This window comes from Mizuhopecten yessoensis, unplaced genomic scaffold (genome assembly GCF_002113885.1).
Source record: "Mizuhopecten yessoensis strain PY_sf001 unplaced genomic scaffold, ASM211388v2 scaffold2515, whole genome shotgun sequence".
Lineage (NCBI taxonomy): Eukaryota > Metazoa > Mollusca > Bivalvia > Pectinida > Pectinidae > Mizuhopecten > Mizuhopecten yessoensis.
Window position 1 is genome coordinate 21,792 of NW_018404584.1, and position 21,112 is coordinate 42,903.

The 21,112-nt window shown below is 36.7% G+C and overlaps 1 protein-coding gene across 1 annotated transcript; it reads left to right on the top strand.

Moving 5' to 3' along the window:
- The first annotated feature begins 204 nt into the window (after positions 1 to 204).
- LOC110446096 (acetylcholine receptor subunit alpha-like) lies at positions 205 to 9,076 on the top strand. The gene is made up of 2 exons (XM_021491062.1): positions 205 to 460; positions 6,485 to 9,076. The coding sequence occupies exon 2, from the start codon at positions 6,503 to 6,505 to the stop codon at positions 7,730 to 7,732; it is 1,230 nt and encodes a 409-aa protein (XP_021346737.1). The 5' UTR covers positions 205 to 460; positions 6,485 to 6,502; the 3' UTR covers positions 7,733 to 9,076.
- Positions 9,077 to 21,112: the final 12,036 nt, after the last annotated feature.

Consider the following 21,112-nt stretch of genomic DNA (forward strand, 5'->3'; position numbering starts at 1 on the left):
AAATGGTTGAGTGATTGCCCTATTCATGTGTCTCTTCTGATCTTCTATTGTATTGAAACCCTTCATTCTAAGCTGTCTGTATTGGGGATTAATATCTCTGTCATATGTATGTACTCAAACTCAGCTATTAGAAAGAATGGACGTCATTGGTGTAAATAAACCACTCTTCGTGTGTATAGTAAGTATGGTATTTCATTACGGTAGCGTAAAGGAATCAGGTTGAATATCTGATGAACTAGAATATAAACAGCAGGACTAGGTATTGTATGTCACAATGTCGATTTATTGTGATTCGCGTTTGTTTATTTATTAGAGATGTGTTGACTGATAATCATATTCATCAATCGTACCCAACACTGACTGGGAAGGTCGTCGAATCAACGCCTACTAATATGGTCGCTCAGAATGGATTGTGCAATTAACACCCATCCGTCCAGGTCGTCACTAGAGGATTTATAAGGTGAGTTTATGTCACGTTATCTTAACAAGTTTAAAAATATATATATATACATATTTAGTGATTGAATTGGGAAATTTATTTTATTAATTTATTAAATTTTTAATTAATTAAAAACCATCAAAAATGCAATTATTACAAACTTAAGATGACTTTATTTTATAAATAACTTGGAATCGTAACAATAGTGAAACTGCCTTTTGTAAGATCTAATTGGTAGAAACGAGTCTTTCTGATAAACGGTTTTTTAGTACGTATACATTATTCAGCACAGTTACAGGTTCGTTTTATACAATTGTCTCTCTTTAATCTCGGTGTCTAAATCGAATTACCTAGATTTAAAACAGATGTAAGACAGGGATATTTTGCATAGAAGTGATACATCTGTTCCCTAAACATTGTCCAGATAGGAAATAATTATTGGTTAGATAGTAGAATTATCGGTAGTTTGCTAGTGGGACATTTTTATTTGTGGTGTATGGGTAGTGGGAAAATTTCATGTGTGGTGGCTTGAAATTCGGAAAACTCGATAAATAGTGTTTAAGTATTGGAACATTTTGGCTTTGTACTGGCTGGGCAGAGGGATTAATGATGGTTGGGCAGTGAAACAACCAGATTAGTGGTGGATTGACGGGGAAAGCCGGGTAAGTAGGGGTGTGATAGTAGGACAACCAGATTAGTGGTGGTTTGACAGGGAAAACCGGATAAGTAGGGGTTTGATAGTGGGACAACCAGATTAGTGGTGGTTTGACAGGGAAAACCTAGCAAGTAAGGGTTTGATAGTGGGACAACCAGATTAGTGGTGGTTTGACAGGGAATGCCGAACAAGTAAGGGTTTGATAGTGGGACAACCAGATTAGTGGTGGTTTGACAGTGAACACCGGGTAAGTAGGGGTTTGATTGTGGGACAACCAGATTAGTGGTGGTTTGACAGTGAACACCGGGTAAGTAGGGGTTTGATAGTGGGGCAACTAGATAAGTAGTGACTGTATAGTGGGAAATTCGGGTAACTGGATAGGGGTATAACAGGGTATGTAGTGGCTGCATAGAAGGACACCTATTGTTTTGGTGGCCGGATTGTAGGACACCCGGGTGAGTGGTAGTTGAATTTTGAGACATCCGGTTGAATGGTAGTTGAATATTGGGGACATCCGGGTGAGTGTAGTTCGATTTTAGGACAATCCGATAACGATGGCTTAATAGTGATACTACCGAGTTGGTGGTAGCGTTATAACGACGTGAACGCTTGAGTAGTGGCCCAATTTACTGTAATATACACGTCTTCTCATTTTACAACACTAATAAAACAGTCATATCACTCCTGGTGGTTGCACGCACTGTAGACCGAATACGAAATGTAAATGTTCATCAGTGCCATCATTATGGAAACATATCGCGTCTATTTGCTCAAATACATTGATAACATATCATGGTACAGAAGATGTTATTCAAATTCAGGCGTAATGTTTTGAATGATCTGGTATGATTATATCTCGCTGATGACATTTGTCATGAATCAATTTCCATATACACATGTCCCTATTGAAATTAGACTCGATAGGGCCAAATACTGTATCAATAAATAAAAATGCCATCATTTTGTAGTAATTATTCAAGAGAAAAATGTCGATATAGATTACAGTCGTTTAACAAAAGTAGCTGGGACTCTTGTTAAGGGACCTCACGCTATTCCAATCACAATACAAATACTCACGCTAATTTAAAAACACCGCAATGAATGTTAATAATTAATTTAACCATTATTGTTTTTGTGTAAATATTAAACTTCTATTCAGTTTTATGTAATTAATTCATGTTACTTAATAAGTTCTATATAGTGTCCTGATGTATGCATAACGAAAGGATATGCCTTCAAAGTGCCCTAACAAAAATGTACAGGAATCGAAACGAATGACACTTCAAAAAAAGGACAGTGTATGCATTCAAAATACTTAACAAAGAAACGGAGGAATCGAAGAAAATGTAATTTTTTTGAAGATTAAGACAAATAAATTGATTTGTACACCTACCCACATCGTCATGGTACAGAGTTTCCTTCTTGCACAGAGTCTTACGTCATGCGTTATTTTTTTCGATATCGATTTTTTTAAGTTTTGTTTTTCTTGTAATGTACAAAATACAACCCAGTTAATGTATTGCATACCCTTTTAATATTTTTAACAAACATCTCAATATCCAATATGAATAATAAAAAAAATCCTGATAGAATAACATTTACCACACTTCCCTAACTTATTACTGCTAGAGTGACATAACATTGTATAACCAAAGAACATTTAAAAAAATAAAACTACTTTTCTAGAGTCGTATCTATAAAATATAAACCAAAATAATATTAAGCTGTATTTATATTTATTATGAGTTTTGGCCAAAAAAAAAGGATGGAAATGAACCCAATGTCTATGTGAAAATTTGGGATTGTTGGCGGTATGTAAAAAGAGAAGGGAGGAGGGTCGACTGTATGTAAAAAGGAAAAGGAGGGAGGGTCGGCGATATGTAAAAATGAGAAGGGGGAGGGTCGGCGGTATGTAAAAAGGAGAAGGGGGAGGGTAGGTTGTATGTAAAAAGGAGAAGGGGAGGGTCGGCGATATGCAAAAAGGAGAAAGGGAGTGTCGGCGGTATGTAAAAATGAGAAAGGGGAGGGGTGGTGGTATGTAAAAATGAGAAAGGGGAGGGTCGGCGGTATGTAAAAACGAGAAAGGGGAGGGTTGGTGGTATGTAAAAATGAGAAAGGGGAGGGTCGGTGGTATGTTAAAAGGAGAAGGGGGAGGGTCGGTGGTATGTAAAAAGGAGAAGGGGGGGGGCGGCGGTATGTAAAAAGGAGAAAGGGGAGGGACGGCGGTATGTAAAAAGGAGAAAGGGGAGGGACGGCGGTATGTAAAAAGGAGAAGGGGGAGGGTTGGCGGTATGTAAAAAGGAGAAGGGGGAGGAACGGCGGTATGTAAAAAGGAGAAAGGGGAGGGGCGGCGGTATGTAAAAAAGAGAAAGGGGAGGGTTGGTGGTATGTAAAAATGAGAAAGGGGAGGGTGGGTGGTATGTTAAAAGGAGAAGGGGGAGGGGCGGTGGTATGTAAAAAGGAGAAGGGGGGGGTCGGCGGTATGTAAAAAGGAGAAAGGAAAGGGTCGGCGGTATGTGAAAAGGAGAAGGGGAGGGTCGGCGGTATATAAAAAGGGGAAGGGGAGGGTCGGCGGGATATAAAAAGGAGAAGGGGAGGGTCGGCGGTATATAAAAAGGAGAAGGGGGGGGTGGGCGGTATATAAAAAGGAGAAGGGGAGGGCCGGCGGTATATAAAAAGGAGAAGGGGAGGGCCGGCGGTATATAAAAAGGAGAAGGGGAGGGGCGGCGGTATGTAAAAAGGAGAAGGGGGGGGGGGTCGGCGGGATGTAAAAAGGAGATAGGAAAGGGTCTGCGGTATGTAAAAAGGAGAAGGGGAGGGTCGGCGATATGTAAAAAGGAGAAAGGGAGGGTCGGCGGTATGTAAAAATGAGAAAGGGGGGGGTTGGTGGTATGTAAAAATGAGAAAGGGGAGGGTCTGCGGTATGTAAAAATGAGAAAGGGGAGGGTTGGTGGTATGTAAAAAGGAGAAAGGGGAGGGTCGGCGGTATGTAAAAAGGGGAAGGGGAGGGTCGGCGGTATGTAAAAAGGAGAAGGGGAGGGTCGGCGGTATGTAAAAAGGAAAACTGAGACGTGAGAATAATTTGTCACAAAAAAATAGTTGTAGCTTTTTGAGTTGTCTCTCCAACTAGTAACCTTTGTACTGTTTTATTCTGTTTCACATTGCAATATATTTTCATATGTGTCATGATAGATCACGAATAAGCAATAGAATTCCGGGCAGTGTTGTTATAAAATACCATTCGATCCTGTACATAGACTACTAGAGAAAGCTCAATCAAACTTTCATTCATTGAAAAAGTGAGCAGTTTGTGAAATACATACGTAGCAAACACGGTTGGTATCTTAAGACAGGAGCTAGCTCTGAAAAGGGGTTTGTGAGACAGATTCGGTATCACTATGTACAGTTGATAGATTAGGACACTTCAAACGAACATGGCGGATTCATTATAGGTATGATGTAGACATTGAATACCAAAACCTCGGACACAAACGTTACTATAGCACAACAAATACACCATATATTTCATGGAGTTATATATAAAACGGAAATAGACAGTATTGAAAATTTTGTAACGTTACATAGAAATGGAACTTTCAGTAAAAACATACAAACATCGAGCCGTTATATTGACAAATCAGTTCTGCTTCAATGATGATGATGCAAATTCCAAAGTTACGTACATTTTATCTTTTGACCATAAATAGGCGTAACCTGTATGACGTAAAGCGCCAAATTGACGTACACCGTGGTAAATATTTATTCTGCGCGTTCTTTGATCTGACCCCATTGTCTGTGGTGTCATTGTCATATATGGGATGAACAATTTCCAAAAGTTTTCATAACGTTTCATCTCTATGTTAACTATAACGATCGGAACGTGTCATCTTTGCGTAATTTCGTCCGTTGTCCTGTAAAATCAACAATGCTATTCGTCGGTGAATACACAACGATAAGTACTTCGGTGATCGTTACGGCGTGATGGATGGGCACAGCGTAATGTCGCTATCATAACAAAGGTAACATAACAGTGTGCGTTATGGAATCATCTTTAAAGCCAAAAACTAGGACATAGCTCCTCTCGATAAGACAACAACTGTGATTGGTGCTTCCTGATTTATTGTCACAGGGAGAACTAATCAAAACGACCGTTGTATATAGCGTTCGACTTCAATAGTTATAATAGAACCAATCTGTGAAATGAATCTAATAGAGGTGCCTGATTAACACATTGGGATTGTTGATATATTACGTAGTCCACCAAAGAAAATGGCGCATAAACACTACAACGTTCAAAACCCGTAAGAATTATGCATGACGTTAATAAATAACCGACAATTAGACGAAAATAGAATCTTTATTTTATATTCCTTCTCTTTTTCGAAGTTTGAAGGTATTTCTACACATAGGTTTTAGGGGATCCCCTACTCCGTTTGCGTATTGCAGAGTTATCTGCTTTTGTGAGCAGGTATTGATTGTTACGTCATTTGTTTATGAGAGTAACGTCATCAATTTTTGAGAATACGACGTAATTTTCTCACACAAACCAATGACGTAACAATCAATAATAAGATAACTCTGCAACACGAAAAGACGGAATATCGTTTCCATTAATTATCAGTTGTTTGATATATCAATATTTGAACGGCATATTATATACACTGTATTTGGTAATTTTTGACTGATATATATATATTGTATTGGTTAGCATGACAGTTCTTTGTCGGGTTCTACGATTTGAAACTTACAATAAAACCTGACAGTGGAGCCTTGCATTGAATCTATCTAATCATACAGATTTTAAGATGATGTTTTGTTTAATCCATTGTTTAGCATAAAATGTATAATTTGATGGCAGGTACGATGTGTTATATACATGAAAACAACGAAATTAGCCTTGACACCGCCTCGGTCAATATCCCTTTATGGAATTCATACTACGTCTTATTATTTTGTCATATTATTCCCGACAAGTGATTGGCCAGGAGTGCATCACGTGTCCACCGATAAAAAACGATATTGACTTGGAGCGCAAGATTTTTGTTGAAGGACTGGGTGTTAAAAAAATAGAATTATGACGTGTCTCCAAATAATGCACCGTCCCACTTCCGAAGCTTTTTTTGTGGGGGGGTTTTCAGATTGCTTACATTACTGTTTTGTAGAATAATAAAACAATTGTAGCCTTTAACTTCTGTCAATACCTGGATTAATCAACCCGAGAAAAGATATATTGACCTCAGACTGTATTCTCGGTTAATATATCTTTTCTCGGGTTAATAAATCCAGGTATCGACCTCAGCCAATGGCTATAATTGAATAATATCAACAATCAGAGGAGTTTATTATTACGCAACTGTTTAAATCTTTACATTGAATTCTATTCCACACAGCTTAACATCCTGGATACCATGCGGAACCCCTTGGTTTTCTTCCTGCTGGTGTTCATCGTCGGACAACCGGTGCTGGGAAGTAAGGGAACGATGGACGACTGGATCAGACTTACTGACACTCTGTTCGCCAACTACACGAACGAGGTTCGACCGGCGTATAACTTCAATGAGACAGTCGTCGTAAATTCCTGGATGTTTTTACTCTCCATTTTAGACTTTGACGAGGTGGCCGGCGTCATCACATTGAGTGCTGGTATGGGAATTACTTGGACAGACTACCGATTGAAATGGAATCCTGCCGACTACAACGGTTTAGAAGATATTCTTATTAATTCTTCAAGAGTTTGGAAGCCAAAACTTTACATGATTACTTCTGCCGATGATCTGGAGCAGTTCGGACACGCAGAATTCGATGTACGGCTGGATTATAACGGTACCTGCTCAGTTTTCCCTGGTAAGTTACTAAAATCGAGCTGCTCCGTGGATATGACGAGATTTCCTGTAGATTCCCAACTATGCGAGATGCTTGTATTATTATGGGGTTTAAATCCGACTGAAGTCGAACTTACTTCCGCTGCTCAGGAAATCAGTTTAGAATATTTCACTCCCAATGGAGAATGGAAAATAGACAAAACCTCCGTGTATAAATACATGGGGTTCGGATCTCCTTCCCAAACCACCGCGTTCACAATTCACATGACACGAAGATCGATGTACTTCATCATATCAATGACCATACCGGTTTTCCTTTTGTGCTTCCTCAATCCCTTCGTGTTCCTCCTGCCGTCAAGTTCCGGGGAGAGAATATCCTACACAATCACCATGTTCCTGTCACTGGCGGTGTACATGACGCTCATCGGAGACAACCTTCCTAAAGTATCAGAAAACATGGCTGGGATGTCGTACTTCTTGCTGATGGCGTTAATATACAGCAGTCTGCTGATTTTGCTCACCATATTTACACTTCGGTGTGAAGCTCTTTCTGACGTTAGCAAATTTCCAAGATGGTTGAGGCGGTTGACTCGATGCTTTAAACGCAGGGGGAACAAAATTAGCTACAACAAATCTGAAAATGTCCAAGACGTCAACGAAAACGAGGAAAAGGAGGGAAGGAAGGAAAACCCTGACGATTCGCTGAGTGTCTCTAAGAGTGACGTCATGACACTCATTGACGTTTCGTTGTTCGTTGTTTCTTTTTTGATGATCGTCATTGCGTCTATTTGGTTCCTCGTGCGGTATTACGTCTGAAGCTAAGGCATTAACCTCAATGCTTCGTCAGCTAATGATAAATGATAAATTATTAATTCAAGAAAAGCTTGGAAACTAATTTGTCAAAAATTGAGGCGTATAACAACGAACGATAAATTCGAATGATACTGGTTGTTTTCTTGATACTCATTTCAAATGACACATTTTAAGTCAATATTGCAATCGATGGTGTGAAAAATCTCTTTTTGTATGTTTATATTAGTTTTAGGTCAATATATGTTTGACTTATGTAGGACATTTTTATATTCAAACATATATATTTTGTCTCATTTGTTTTTATTCCAATATGCCAAACATGTGATGACAGAAATATTTCCTGCGCAATTGATAAAATTGATTTATCTGGAAGACAAGTAAAAAAACTCGTCGTTGCAATTTCAACAAAAGACAATTTAACGCGAACATATCGTAGCCTCCCAAACACACACGCATACACTACACGCATGCATCACTTGCTCACAGGGGAGGCTGTCCTTAAATGACCATAGCTGTTGATAGGACGTTAAACAATACTAAACCAAACCAAACCAAACCAAACAATTTAACGGTGTGAAAATACGGCGGTTAACATCTTACTGTGTTGTCGGCAATTTTTGCGGGCGATTTAATTTCGCTTGATTTGCGGTAACCAAAGATAGTGCGGAATTAAACACACAGCGAAAATGTATGCCATGCATAAACCAAGATAAAAAGAAAAGGCCTGATTCATTTTTGCTGTCGAATAATAAATAAAAACCAATACTTCAAAATCATTTTATTTTTTATTTTGACAAAATATTTGTAAAATAATTCCCATCGCTCAAATACAAAAGTATTCGCTTGACCGCAATAATTGAATCACTGCAAACTCATTCTGATCGGGACAATGGCGAAAATTAATCCCCCACCAAAATTAACAACTACACAGTATCCATCTGTCAAAACATACTAGACTGTAAACACTGTAAAACCAGTTGGCGATAACTTTAAATGCATTGCGGTCACATGACCTTGGTATTGACGTCATCATCAGTATGACGTCATAATGGAAGCATTAGATGACATTGGTCCCTTAAGGAAAATGAGTGTTTAATTGATATGCATCATTTTTAAATGAATTGATATTATTTTGTATGTATTGAAATATTACCCCAAACATGTATTGTACAGTTTTCAGCATTCTGGGTATAAACGTGTAAATATAGACGTATCAGGTGAAATTGTGTCCAACAAGTGAAACACGTTAAATAGCTTCTATATATATTAGCTCTATTAAGGTCATATGAGTGTATTGCTAAACGGAAATAGGAAGTACATCCCTAGTTGAAAATCCAATGTAGGGAGACAGTATCACAATTTCCGCATATTCTAATGTTTAATATTAAACTGATGAATAGTGTATGCTTATTAATGACAGAACAGTGTGTTCTTTCAATATTAAAATATTGCAAACCTCCCTTTGACTTCCGTTGGATATAACTGTAGCAAAGTTTCTTTCTATGACCGGTTACAGTGGTAGTACAGTGTATATCAATCTGAAGTGCAGTGTTCGAATCCCTGCTGATCTTTTTTTATACCTAAAATATTATTGTTGATTATATTTTGTTTATTTCATCGTTGTTATTTGACGTAAAAGTCTCGCAAGGTATGCTTTTCTTTACAGAAATAATCGATCAAATCTATAGTCATGCAGGAAAAATAGTTTCCAAACCTTTGTTACAGTTTTGCCAGTGGTACGATGATCCCTATAAGTGATGTTATATGTGTGCATACGATAACACTGAAGTAACCTTCTAGATTACGTATCCCATGGACATGTGTCAATATATAAGTATGTATTACTGTAGACTTTTTATAGTACTGTTGTGTTCGTAGCTAGCCCATCTCGTCTAAGGACAAGAGAGTTCATGTCATGGTACGGCGTCCGTTGTCTGTCCGTTTGGCGTCCGTCAGTCCGAGGTCATTTGCCTCTTTAAATGACTCCGACTGAATAGCAAACAGGCCTTTTGTGATTGGATTATGCCTGTATCATGCTGGAATATCGCATTTGTTCAAGTCAATGATCTAGATCAACTTTCTTGATCACATAGGTGAAATATATGTCACCCTGGTAAAACTCTAGCCACTTCCTACCGACTCGGCTAGGGAGATTGTCTCTTTAGCTCATTCGGTAGAGCATAGGACTGGTAAGCCAGAGGTCCCGGTTTCGACTTCTACCGGAGGCATTGAAAAAATAATTACCTCTCTTACATTGGCGCCCACGTAGGGACGATACTTGCAAGGGAATCACTTTGAACCCTGGAAAACTCGTGACGAGTTCTTTCCTGGAGGGGAGTATGTCATTCTGGTAAAATACCAGCCGCTTCCTACCGACTCGGCTAGGGATATTATTTCTTAGCTCATTCGGTAGTTCGTAAGACAAGTAAGCCAGAGGTCCCTGGTTCGACTCCTAGCGGAGGCATTGAAAGAAAATAATGACCTTTGTTACATAAAGCGAAATTTTAAAAAAAAATAAAAAAAAAATGCTTTAGATTCATTGAGAGGTCAAGGGCCATGATATTTGACATAAACTTACGCTGGAACATAGGACATTCAGGTTTGTTTTAACATATATTTCGTTAAGTTTTATTTTAACTTTGAAGGTCACAGATGATAAAAGGAATTTACCAACAACATTAGATGGTAGGTGAGCGATACAAGCCTGTATGGACTCTTGTTTAATATATGTAAAAATTGTTTGAATAAAACTATTTGTGTTTATTGTTACATGTGTCTTCATTTTCTTATTCAGTGTTCTGAATGATTTTCTCTGCCTTCATTCTCAAAGAGCGCAATATTTTGTGACATCAATACATCATACTACATAATTTAACTTATGTGACGTCGGAGACCACGAGCCTAATCCTGTGTGCTACAGATATAATAATGAAATTAAGGGGAGGTTACTGTACATACAAAAACACAGTGCAGTTGGACAGAGATCCTTAATTTCTTCTTATCGTAACGCTTTGCGTCATAGGCAAGTGAACGGAAACCACGAATAAGAGATCCGGCGAAGTTTTATAATATTAACTATTCAATGAAAATTTCGGATCGCGAAAAAGACTTTTACATAATATTAAAATAGTTTTAATCAACATATGCATTCGTACATGAACGGTCCGCACTATATTAGTGTCATCGTGACAGTGTTATTTGATTATATAGCAAACGTCATAATATTAAGATTTACCAACAAAATGTACGGCATGATTTTAATTCATTGAAATATAGATTATCCTGATAGCTACATGTACATTTGAAAATACTTCATACGTCATATTATACCATACTTGTCTTATACACACCTATGGTATTTTAAAAAAAATGGTCACGAGATTATGGAAGATGAACATAACACACCTGTTGTCCAGTACGTCAAAATGTAATGACACTGCATCATACAGGTATTCATAAAAAATATAAATAAACAAATCGTCAACACAAATACAGATTTCAAAGTCATTATTAATTCTGTATTCATAAATTGTGTTCTTGCCCAAAATATTCATAAATAGGAGGGCAGATTAACCAAACACACACACACACACACACACACACACACGCGCGCGCGCGCGCGCGCACAGGTGGTTGTACTTTGGTAATAAATACAGAATGCGAAACTGCACCATACAGCTGTGAAGCGTGCCAATATGTGAAAACAACCCAATATGTGAAAACAACCCAGTATATGAAAATAACCCAATGTGTGAAAACAATCCAATATGTGAAAACAATCCAATATGTGAAAACAACACAATATGTGAAAACAACCAAATATATGAAACAACCCGATATGCGAAAACAACCCAATATAAGAAACAACCCAATATGCGAAAACAACCGAATATGTGAAACAACCCAATATGAGAAAACAACCCAATTTACGAAAGCAACCCAATATGTGAAACCAACCCAATATATGAAACAACTCAATATGCGAAAACAACCGAATATGTGAAACAACCCAATATATGACAATAACCCAATATGTGAAAACTACTCAATATGTGAAAACAACACAATATGTGAAAACAACCCAATTTGTGAAAACAACCCAATATATGAAAATAACCCAATATGTGAAAACAACCCAATATATGAAACAACCCAATATGCGAAAACAACCCAATATGTGAAACAACCCAATATGTGAAAACAGCCCAATATGTGAAAACAAACCCAATATGTGAAAACAACCCAATATGTGAAAACAACCCAATTTACGAAAGCAACCCAATATGTGAAAACAACCCAATATGTGAAAACTACCCAATATGTGAAAACAACCAAATTTACGAAAACAACCCAATATGTGAAAACAAAATAATTTACGAAAACAACCCAATATTTGAAAACAACCCAATATGTGAAAACAAATCAATATGTGAAAACAACCCAATATATGAAAATAGCCCAATATGTGAAAACAACCCAATATATGAAACAACTCAATATGCGAAAACAACCCAATATGTGAAACAACCCAATATGTGAAAACAACCCAATATGTGAAAACAACCCAATATGTGAAACAACCCAATATGTGAAAACTACCCAATATGTAAAAAAAATAAACAATATGTGAAATTTATCACTTAGGAGCATTGTCTTGGGCACGAAGCTTATGTTTAAGTTCCAGCAGAACGGTTTTCAAAACTACGGACCCTGATGTTTAACTAGATTGATCGGTAAGACAAATCACGCGCTTCGAATGAGTTGTTTAAATGTCCTAGGTCGCAAACAAACAGGTTATTATTTCTCATTACCGGCTTTTATAAAAGCTTTATGTCAAGGAATATCATCCATGGGGCATCGGGTACACAACTCAATTGAAAAAATAATGGGTAAATTCGAGACTATAGTTCAAGTTTAAGTCAGCTTAAACGATCAGATTCAACGAAAATATGTCAAGCAATTTTAACTTTAAATCAGAAATAAATTCATAATTAAAATCTAACGTTGATTATTGTCGTTTATTTAATTGTATGGTTATTCAGTTGAAACAATTAAAAGTCTTAATTAGATTTCATTAATTGTCATATTGTTTGATTAAGCTTACAAGCGGGACCAATTAATACTGAACGATCTGACTTTTGATTAAGAGTATTAACAAACCGGGTGACCTAGTATTTCACCAGCGCGTGATTTAAACTTGCCGTTGTCTTCATCAGTACATTTTTTATAAATGATAATTGACATACAGTCATCAGGATGGGTACTTAGTGGAACGTGACGTATGATGTATTATATTGGTATTGATAAAGATCAGTCGTGTTTACAAATAGTTAGTTGATATTTTATGTTCGTTCCGGTTAGAATAAGTTCGTTATATATATCGACCGGAAAGAAAGGAGTCATATTTCTGACGGGCGTAACCATATTGATTTATCTCAATACAATAACGTTAATATCGCTAATGGAAGTGAAATAAATGGAAGCTTTTATGACGTCAGTATGCCTAGGCTAAAGTGGGAAATTCAAGATTCCTGTCACGTAGGTGGCAATTAACACAGAGGAATTCCACTGTGGATTTTCGTACAAACAGTATCATCCCTTTCATTTCTCTTTGACTATAGTTGTAATGGGACTGGAACCAATGAATCACTGCTGACCAGGTAGCACAGTTGGTTGGAGCGACAGTATAACTATCTGATGTTCAGAGTTCGAGTCCTGGTCTGGCCTCGTTTCATTGTTCACGCTCGAAACACTGTTGATAGTTTTTCCTTTTTTTTTTTTTTTATGTTGTATTTTTTTTCATAAGTTACTATCGTATCGTTTTCTACCTTAAGAAATGATTCATGAAAGCTACATTAAGTTTGGAAAAAAAGTTTTCCAATGCTGTGGTACGGGATTTCTTAAAAATCTTTGGTACGGCATAACAATAGAAGGAAATCATCTAATCAAATAATATTTTGTTGTTCCCATAATCCAAACTTTCGAATGAGCAACGAGCTATAATCCCATTTATGTCTTGTGTTATCATTTGAATTTAATTGATCTATATTCGGACGAATATAATGAGGGAAAATATAAAAGTAAATTATATTTTGCTGTTCCCGTAATCCAAACGCAAAGTGAGGTTATACAAGATGCCTGATGTTTCTAAAAATAAGGATGTCGTCAGGACAATATCGCATATCACTTGTGTCCAGGTGATTATGATTCTCTCAAGATGTTAAAAGGAAATTATATCAACTTATAGTTCAGAAGAAATGAGCAGAAAAAAGGACTTTATAAATATTCGGATTGTAAAATTCTAGATAATTAATTGTCCTTAAAATCTAATATCCGTTAAGGTCAACCAAATGGGAGAACTCTGTCGTGAATTTCATTATGGTGACATGAAATGTTGAGCTTCATGTAGTTTCGGGAAAGTTGGAAATTGAATTTTGCACGGGGTTATTTACTACTGTCTTCCATATTCATACAAGCAGTGGTTTTATTAAGTTTGCAAAGCTAGAGGTCAAGGATTTTAGTCATTATCGGTAAACAAATGGCCTTACAACATTAATCTTTTTAAAAACAAATACATTTAAATATAGTAAGTTTTCATCATTGCAAACTCACCTACTGCTAACATTTACATAGTAGGAATTATCTCAAACCCTTGCAATTTAAACAGTACAGCTCAGGTAAAGGCATCTGTTGTAACATTGGCTTAGTCATTGTTTTGTACACTAAACGTTGTCTTGTGTATATTCCAGAATATCTTTTTTCGAAATGCGGTTTATTAAAATATGCGGGGTCTAAGTTTCCTTAGTTTCTCTAGGCTTTTTTCATGGACAAATGTTTCGATTTGTTCCAATATTGTACCCAAGGTGTCTCTAATTTAACTTCTTCTCATCTTCGCAGCCATTATATCAGCTAAGGTTGGAATGATATGAGTCATGTCACTGGCAATGGACCGTGTATAGATTTCAGACTTCGATCTCAAATGTCAATATTAAGCCAACAGACAAATATTTCAACAAATGAATCAGCGGAACACAATGAATTAATACACATCCATTTGGGCCGGTTCTTTGTTCGGTGTGAGAATAGGGCCATTCTAAAACACGGCAGGTAATCACATATTCCGATTGAACCGTGTCACGTTTTCGTCAGCTTTTACACCGCACAGTTTACAAATCAAAGACAACATTAGATAACATTTATCAAATTAATATCAAAGAATCATTTGGGGTTGGCCTTTATCTTTGAAAATGGTAATGTTGACGTAGGTTTGTATGACTAATTGTAAAGCACAAATGACTAACCCGAAATGTGCATTAAAAAGTATCCTAACCTAAAGCTATGAACTAGGCAGGTATTCCTACCTAACGCCATACCAACTTAACAGCTATGTACTAGGCAGGTATTCCTACCTAACGCCATACCAACTTAACAGCTATGTACTACGTAGGTATTCCTTACTGACACCATACCAACTTAATAGTTATGTACTAGGTAGGTATTCCTAACTGACAACATACCAACTTAACAGTTATGTACTAGATAGTTATTCCTAAGTGACACCATACCAACTTAACAGCTATGTACTAGACAGATATTCCTTACTGACACCATACCAACTTAACAGATATGGACTAGACAGGTATTCCTTACTGACAACATACCAACTTAACAGCTCTGTACTAGGTAGGTATTCCTTACTGACACCATACCAACTTAACAGCTCTGTATTAGGTAGGTATACCTTACTGTCACCATACCAACTTAACAGCTATGTACTAGACAGATATTCCTTACTGACACCATACCAACTTAACAGTTATGTACTAGGGAGGTATTCCTAACTGACACCATACCAACTTAACAGTTATGTACTAGGGAGGTATTCCTAACTGACACCATACCAACTTAACAGTTATGTACTAGGGAGGTATTCCTAACTGACACCATACCAACTTAACAGTTATGTACTAGGGAGGTATTCCTAACTGACACCATACCAACTTAACAGTTATGTACTAGGTAGGTATTCCTTACTGACAACATACCAACTTAACAGTTATGTACTAGATAGTTATTCCTAACTGACACCATACCAACTTAACAGCTATGTACTAGGTAGGAATTCCTAACTGACACCATACCAACTTAACAGCTCTGTACTAGGTAGGTATTCCTAACTGACAACATACCAACTTAACAGTTATGTTCTAGGTAGGTATACCTTACTGACACCATACCAACTTAACAGCTATGTACTAGGCAGGTAACCTAAAAGACACCATATTTACTGAACAGCTATATATCAGGCATGTATTTCTAACTGACACCATACCAACGTACCACCTTATGTACTAGACAGATATTTCTAACTGACACCATACCCACTTAACAGCTTTGTACTAATTAAGCAGGTATTGCAATTAAACAACTCTGTTTAACTAAGCAATACGAACACTTACAGCTATACAGAGCAACCATGTACAAGATAAGGATTCCTACCAAACAACTATGTAATTAGAAAGCACCCCAACCAGACAGCTATTTACTACTACGTAATACATGTATGTAGCTAACGCTAACGCGCACAGTCATTGTACTACTGTGTGCTATCATGCGTGAGCTTCAGACCACCCGCTCTAGATCTCCCAAGAATTTCGGTTCGATCCCCAGCGGTGGTGGAAAAAAAAGAGTGATGTCTGATAGGGTTAGTTGTTATCCCTCCGATGGCACGATGGTTTTCCCCCCGTGGGTTTTTCCGCCACCGCGAAAACACCTTTTGTTCCCTTAGCGCGCGGCGTCGTAATAAAAGCACTTCAGAGCTTATGTTTGTTGTTGACAATTGTACACGACGTTAATAAAGATTAGTATAGTATAGTATCATGTTTTATGTACTGGGTAGGGACACCAAGACATACAGGTACACCACACTAACAGATATGTACTGAAAGGTATTCTTTCTATCTGGGTCCGTATTCATGAAACCGTTTTCGTGCTCAAGCATGGATTCTGTGCTCAAACTAACTTTTTTAACACACTTTAAGCATGTCAAACGATCAAAAAGTCAAATGTAAACGTTGAAAACAGTATTTGGCTTGAAGTCTCTTTAATATGTTTTTTCAAAATCATTGACTAAGTAAGATTTGTTTATTAACCTATAAACAGAACAAGATATTAGGCTTGAGCACAAAATCCATACTTGAGCACGGAAACGGTTTCATAAATACGGGCCCTGAAGTTTTCTGAACTAATCACCAAGGCCGTTATACAAATATTGTACGACACTTAGAAAACATACTTAGTTTACACTTACTAAAATCAACAAATACAAAGACATATAGCTAATAGACACAAATACAATGTATGCAACGTCCTCAACAGAAAGTCACTGTAGACTCATCCATATCAATGCGTGGTAGAGTCTACTAAAGTTGCATAGGGGTGAAAGGGTTCATAAGCATTCAGTCATCCACACAGAACTCAGGGGAGGTTATCATGAAACTGTGGATGAATTTGGGCCAAAGTGGTACTTAATGTAACCGTTTCCCTTATGAGTACAAATAATTGATTTTGATTTTATCTGGTCAGGCGTAAGTGACAAACTAGAGATCATAAGTTCAGTCTGTTGACCTTACCAATATAACGACCAGGGCCCGTATTCATGAAACCGTTCTCATGTTCAAGCTTGGATTGTGTGCTCAAGACTTATTTCCTGTTCCAGTTATAAATTAATAAAAAATCTTATTTTGTCAACGATTTCGAAAATTTTGGATATGAGAGTTGTAGCTAATTTTTAAAGATACACATAAATAAAAATTTGCGCTAATCACTGATTAAGCTAATCGCCTTTTGAACAACTGGGCCCAGGTTGATGATCTTTCATTTTTGTTATTTTGTAGACCAACAAACAATTAATAACTTAATTCAATTAAAAAATAGCAAATTACTGTGTTAGGCTACCGCCAATAGGATCCATGAAACACACATCAATAAATGAAAATGAGATAAGTCAACACCTGGACCCTAGCAGACAAAAAAAACAGGGAAAAATGAGATCGCTGTTTTACTACAAAATATGATCTTTTAGAAATGAATTTTCATTAGAAAAATATTCATTAGTACCTGCAACATAGTAGAAAAACAAACTGATTTTTTTCCCGTTTGTTAACAATTTTATTCAAATAAATACTATTAAACAGGACGCAGCACGCCTGTCAAATACGTCACACGCACCGCTTTACTATTCCGTCTTTTCGTATTGCAGAGTTATCTGCTCTTGGGAGCAGGTATTGATTGTTACGTCATTTGTTTGTGAGAGTTACGTCATCAAATTTTGAGAAAACGACGTAATTTTCTCACACAAACCAATGACGTAACAAGCAATACCTACTCACAAGAGCAGATAACTCTGCAATACGAAAAGACGGAATACACATAGTCAATAATGATATTATGTTCATATATTTTAGTTACTAATCAAATATCAAGGATTGACGCATTTCGTATGTAACTTACAATTGTACTTTTTCATACAGCAAATACATCATTTTACAGAATATCACATACAGATTGATGATGCAAGAAAGTAACAAGCATTTGCATGGTACAAACTATATCACTAGCAGCATGTTCATCATAACTAAAAAAAATCATAAATGAAATTTGCATATTCTAAAATATTTCTGCAAAACAAATACTATTATAATCTTTTTACTGGATATGCAAAATTCGATTTCGGTGTATGGAATATGTTTTATTGCAAAATCTTTAATTGTGATTCATATGACACGTCATGAATAAGACAATAAAAACCTTGCAATTGTTTCCATTGTTCATTTGCAGTCTGGTTCAGTGAGATCACATGCTACCTGATATAGTGTTCTAGCTAGCAACATTGACAAAGCTTTTTTGATTTTCTTTGACTTCCGGGCGAGAGTGTTTCTCTTAACGGTTACTATCCTCCGATGCAGGTCTCATACTTTCGTGTTCCAAATTGATGAGGCATTGTCTTGAGGTTGATGAAAAGTACAGTTTGATAAATTGTTATCATTAATGTATGTTAAATTGATACTGTACTTAAAAATTTCTATTCCTACATTTCTTGTTTTGCAAGCGTTATGACGTCATTTCCGGTGTGTAGACTCGAGTTAATTGTCGTTGTCAGTATTACTACTGTAGTGTTTATCATAGAAACGCCGTTGCTAGGGATGCAGCTGTCGGTTGGTGACGGCAGGATGTTGGGCACGCCTACCACGCTATATTTCCCTATTCCAACCCACATCAGTACGGCGTACGAAACAACACTTCCGGTAATGGCTCCCTACAAAAGGAGAGAGGGATGTCTCTAAAAACAAATACGATTACATTGAAAATCAATAGTGGCTTTGCCAATGTCATAAAAATATTTCAGTATTACCAATACGATATAAATGTCACAATCCTTTACGAGTTTGTTCAAAGGACAAAATAAATGTCCAATCTCTAAAATAGAGTTTCAATAAACTTTGTTTCTGGAAAAGAAATTAAAAAAAATTATTATTATGATATTTTATAAAAACTACATGTTCCGGTAGCGTTAACATTTACGTTGATTTATAATGCATGAGAACTGTGAATATCTTGAAAGGTAGATAGACACGACTTTCTATACAAAACATGTGGCATACGATCCAGTTGGCCCACGGGAAGAACGCACCTAGGACCACAATTCCAGTAAGAGGTCCGGCTGCGGCTCCAATAAAGCTCAGCGATGCCTACAGTTTTAACAATATTGATATTACAAATATATTTATTGATTTATAAATGCCATTGAGATTAGTTACTTTGAAAATTAAAAGTTTTTTTCACATGCTGTGAGGCAAAACAAAATGATTATTTCTTTTAATTGCTTTTTGTTTGTTTTGTTTTTGTTTGTTTGTTCTTTTGTTTACTTCCAATTAACAGCTAAGATGGTCTTTTAAAGACGTGCCAGGTTTAGGTGGTTGAGGAAAGTCGGAGAACCCGAGGAAAAACCATCGACATGCGGCCAATATCTGGTGACTGCCCAGGATAGGCCTCGACCACGCGACGAAGTGGTGGACTTGTGATCGTAGACTGTCTTAACCATTCGGCCATCGCCGCCTATTTTTTTTTACTGATATCGCCAAGCTTTGCGCGTGCGTGCAAGAGAAAACGTCTTTCTTTTCAATTGTAATATATTTTACCTGTAATATCGTTCCTTTGGGGTTCATTACGAGGAAAGTCATAGACAGTCCCAGTACACCGTAGAAACAAAATGAAACACATACATATATCTATAATAGTTTCTAAACACAACAGCAAACATTCGACAACGTCACACGGAAGTTTATGACGTCAGGCCAAAGGAAGTCGAAACAAGAATCTACAATGTATTTATAATGTGATATTTCAAATATCAACTAAAAACATTTATGTAATGTATTTTTAGCTTATTCAAATCGTATTGAGTGGCTTTTTAGTACGAAAGTTTAACAAGATATTATAAAAAGTGTTTATCGTAAAACCATGCACTACGTGTTTATGCAGATGTGCTGCAGTGCAAATCGTCAATTGAATACATACTGATATAGTACTGGCGTCACCGTCATGTGACTCTGACGTCAGCAATAAAAAGGTAGTTAATAATGTTCTTTTATCACTTTTAGCAATGAAACTGGAAATATCAACAAAACCACAAAAATTGGCTTTAAAAGTTGACATTATTCAAAACACTTCCCGAGAAGGAGTTACAGATTATGTTTCTCGTACCTAACATCCGGGTATGTTGGTGAGAAATGGCTTGATAATGTCCTCCCATGTGTAAGCGCACACGGAACTGAGCTTTGACGATAGGGAACTGTAAGAAAAAATACATTGGACATATACCCAGTTAAGTTTTTGTCCCGAAATTGAAGAAGAGCTCACCGAAATTCGATATCAATAAAAAAAGTTTTTTTTTTTTTTTTTTTTTTTTTTTTTTTTTTTTTANTTATTAAAAAGGCAGCAGACTTCTTAGTACTTACTGTTGAATAAATTAAAAACATTGCCTGTAATAGTACCAGAGTCCTTCTAGACTTCCACAGAGGATTGCTAGGTTTTCTCTGAACTAGAGCCTATACGAGAATTATATTTCCACAACTTACCAACAAATTCTACAAATGTGCATGTTCACACACAAGTGTGAAAAGCAAGATTTCCCCGTTCAATAAGAATGTTACGTCATATTGGGCGAATATAGATTTTACCGGTAAATGGTTAATATTTGACAAAATTATCAGAGATAAAATGATCTAGAAAAATTCAGAGGTTAAAAATTTGCGGTTCGTAGTTCGCCAAAGGGATATCACAATGTTTTAGCAAACAAAGATAAGAATGAAAGGAACAATT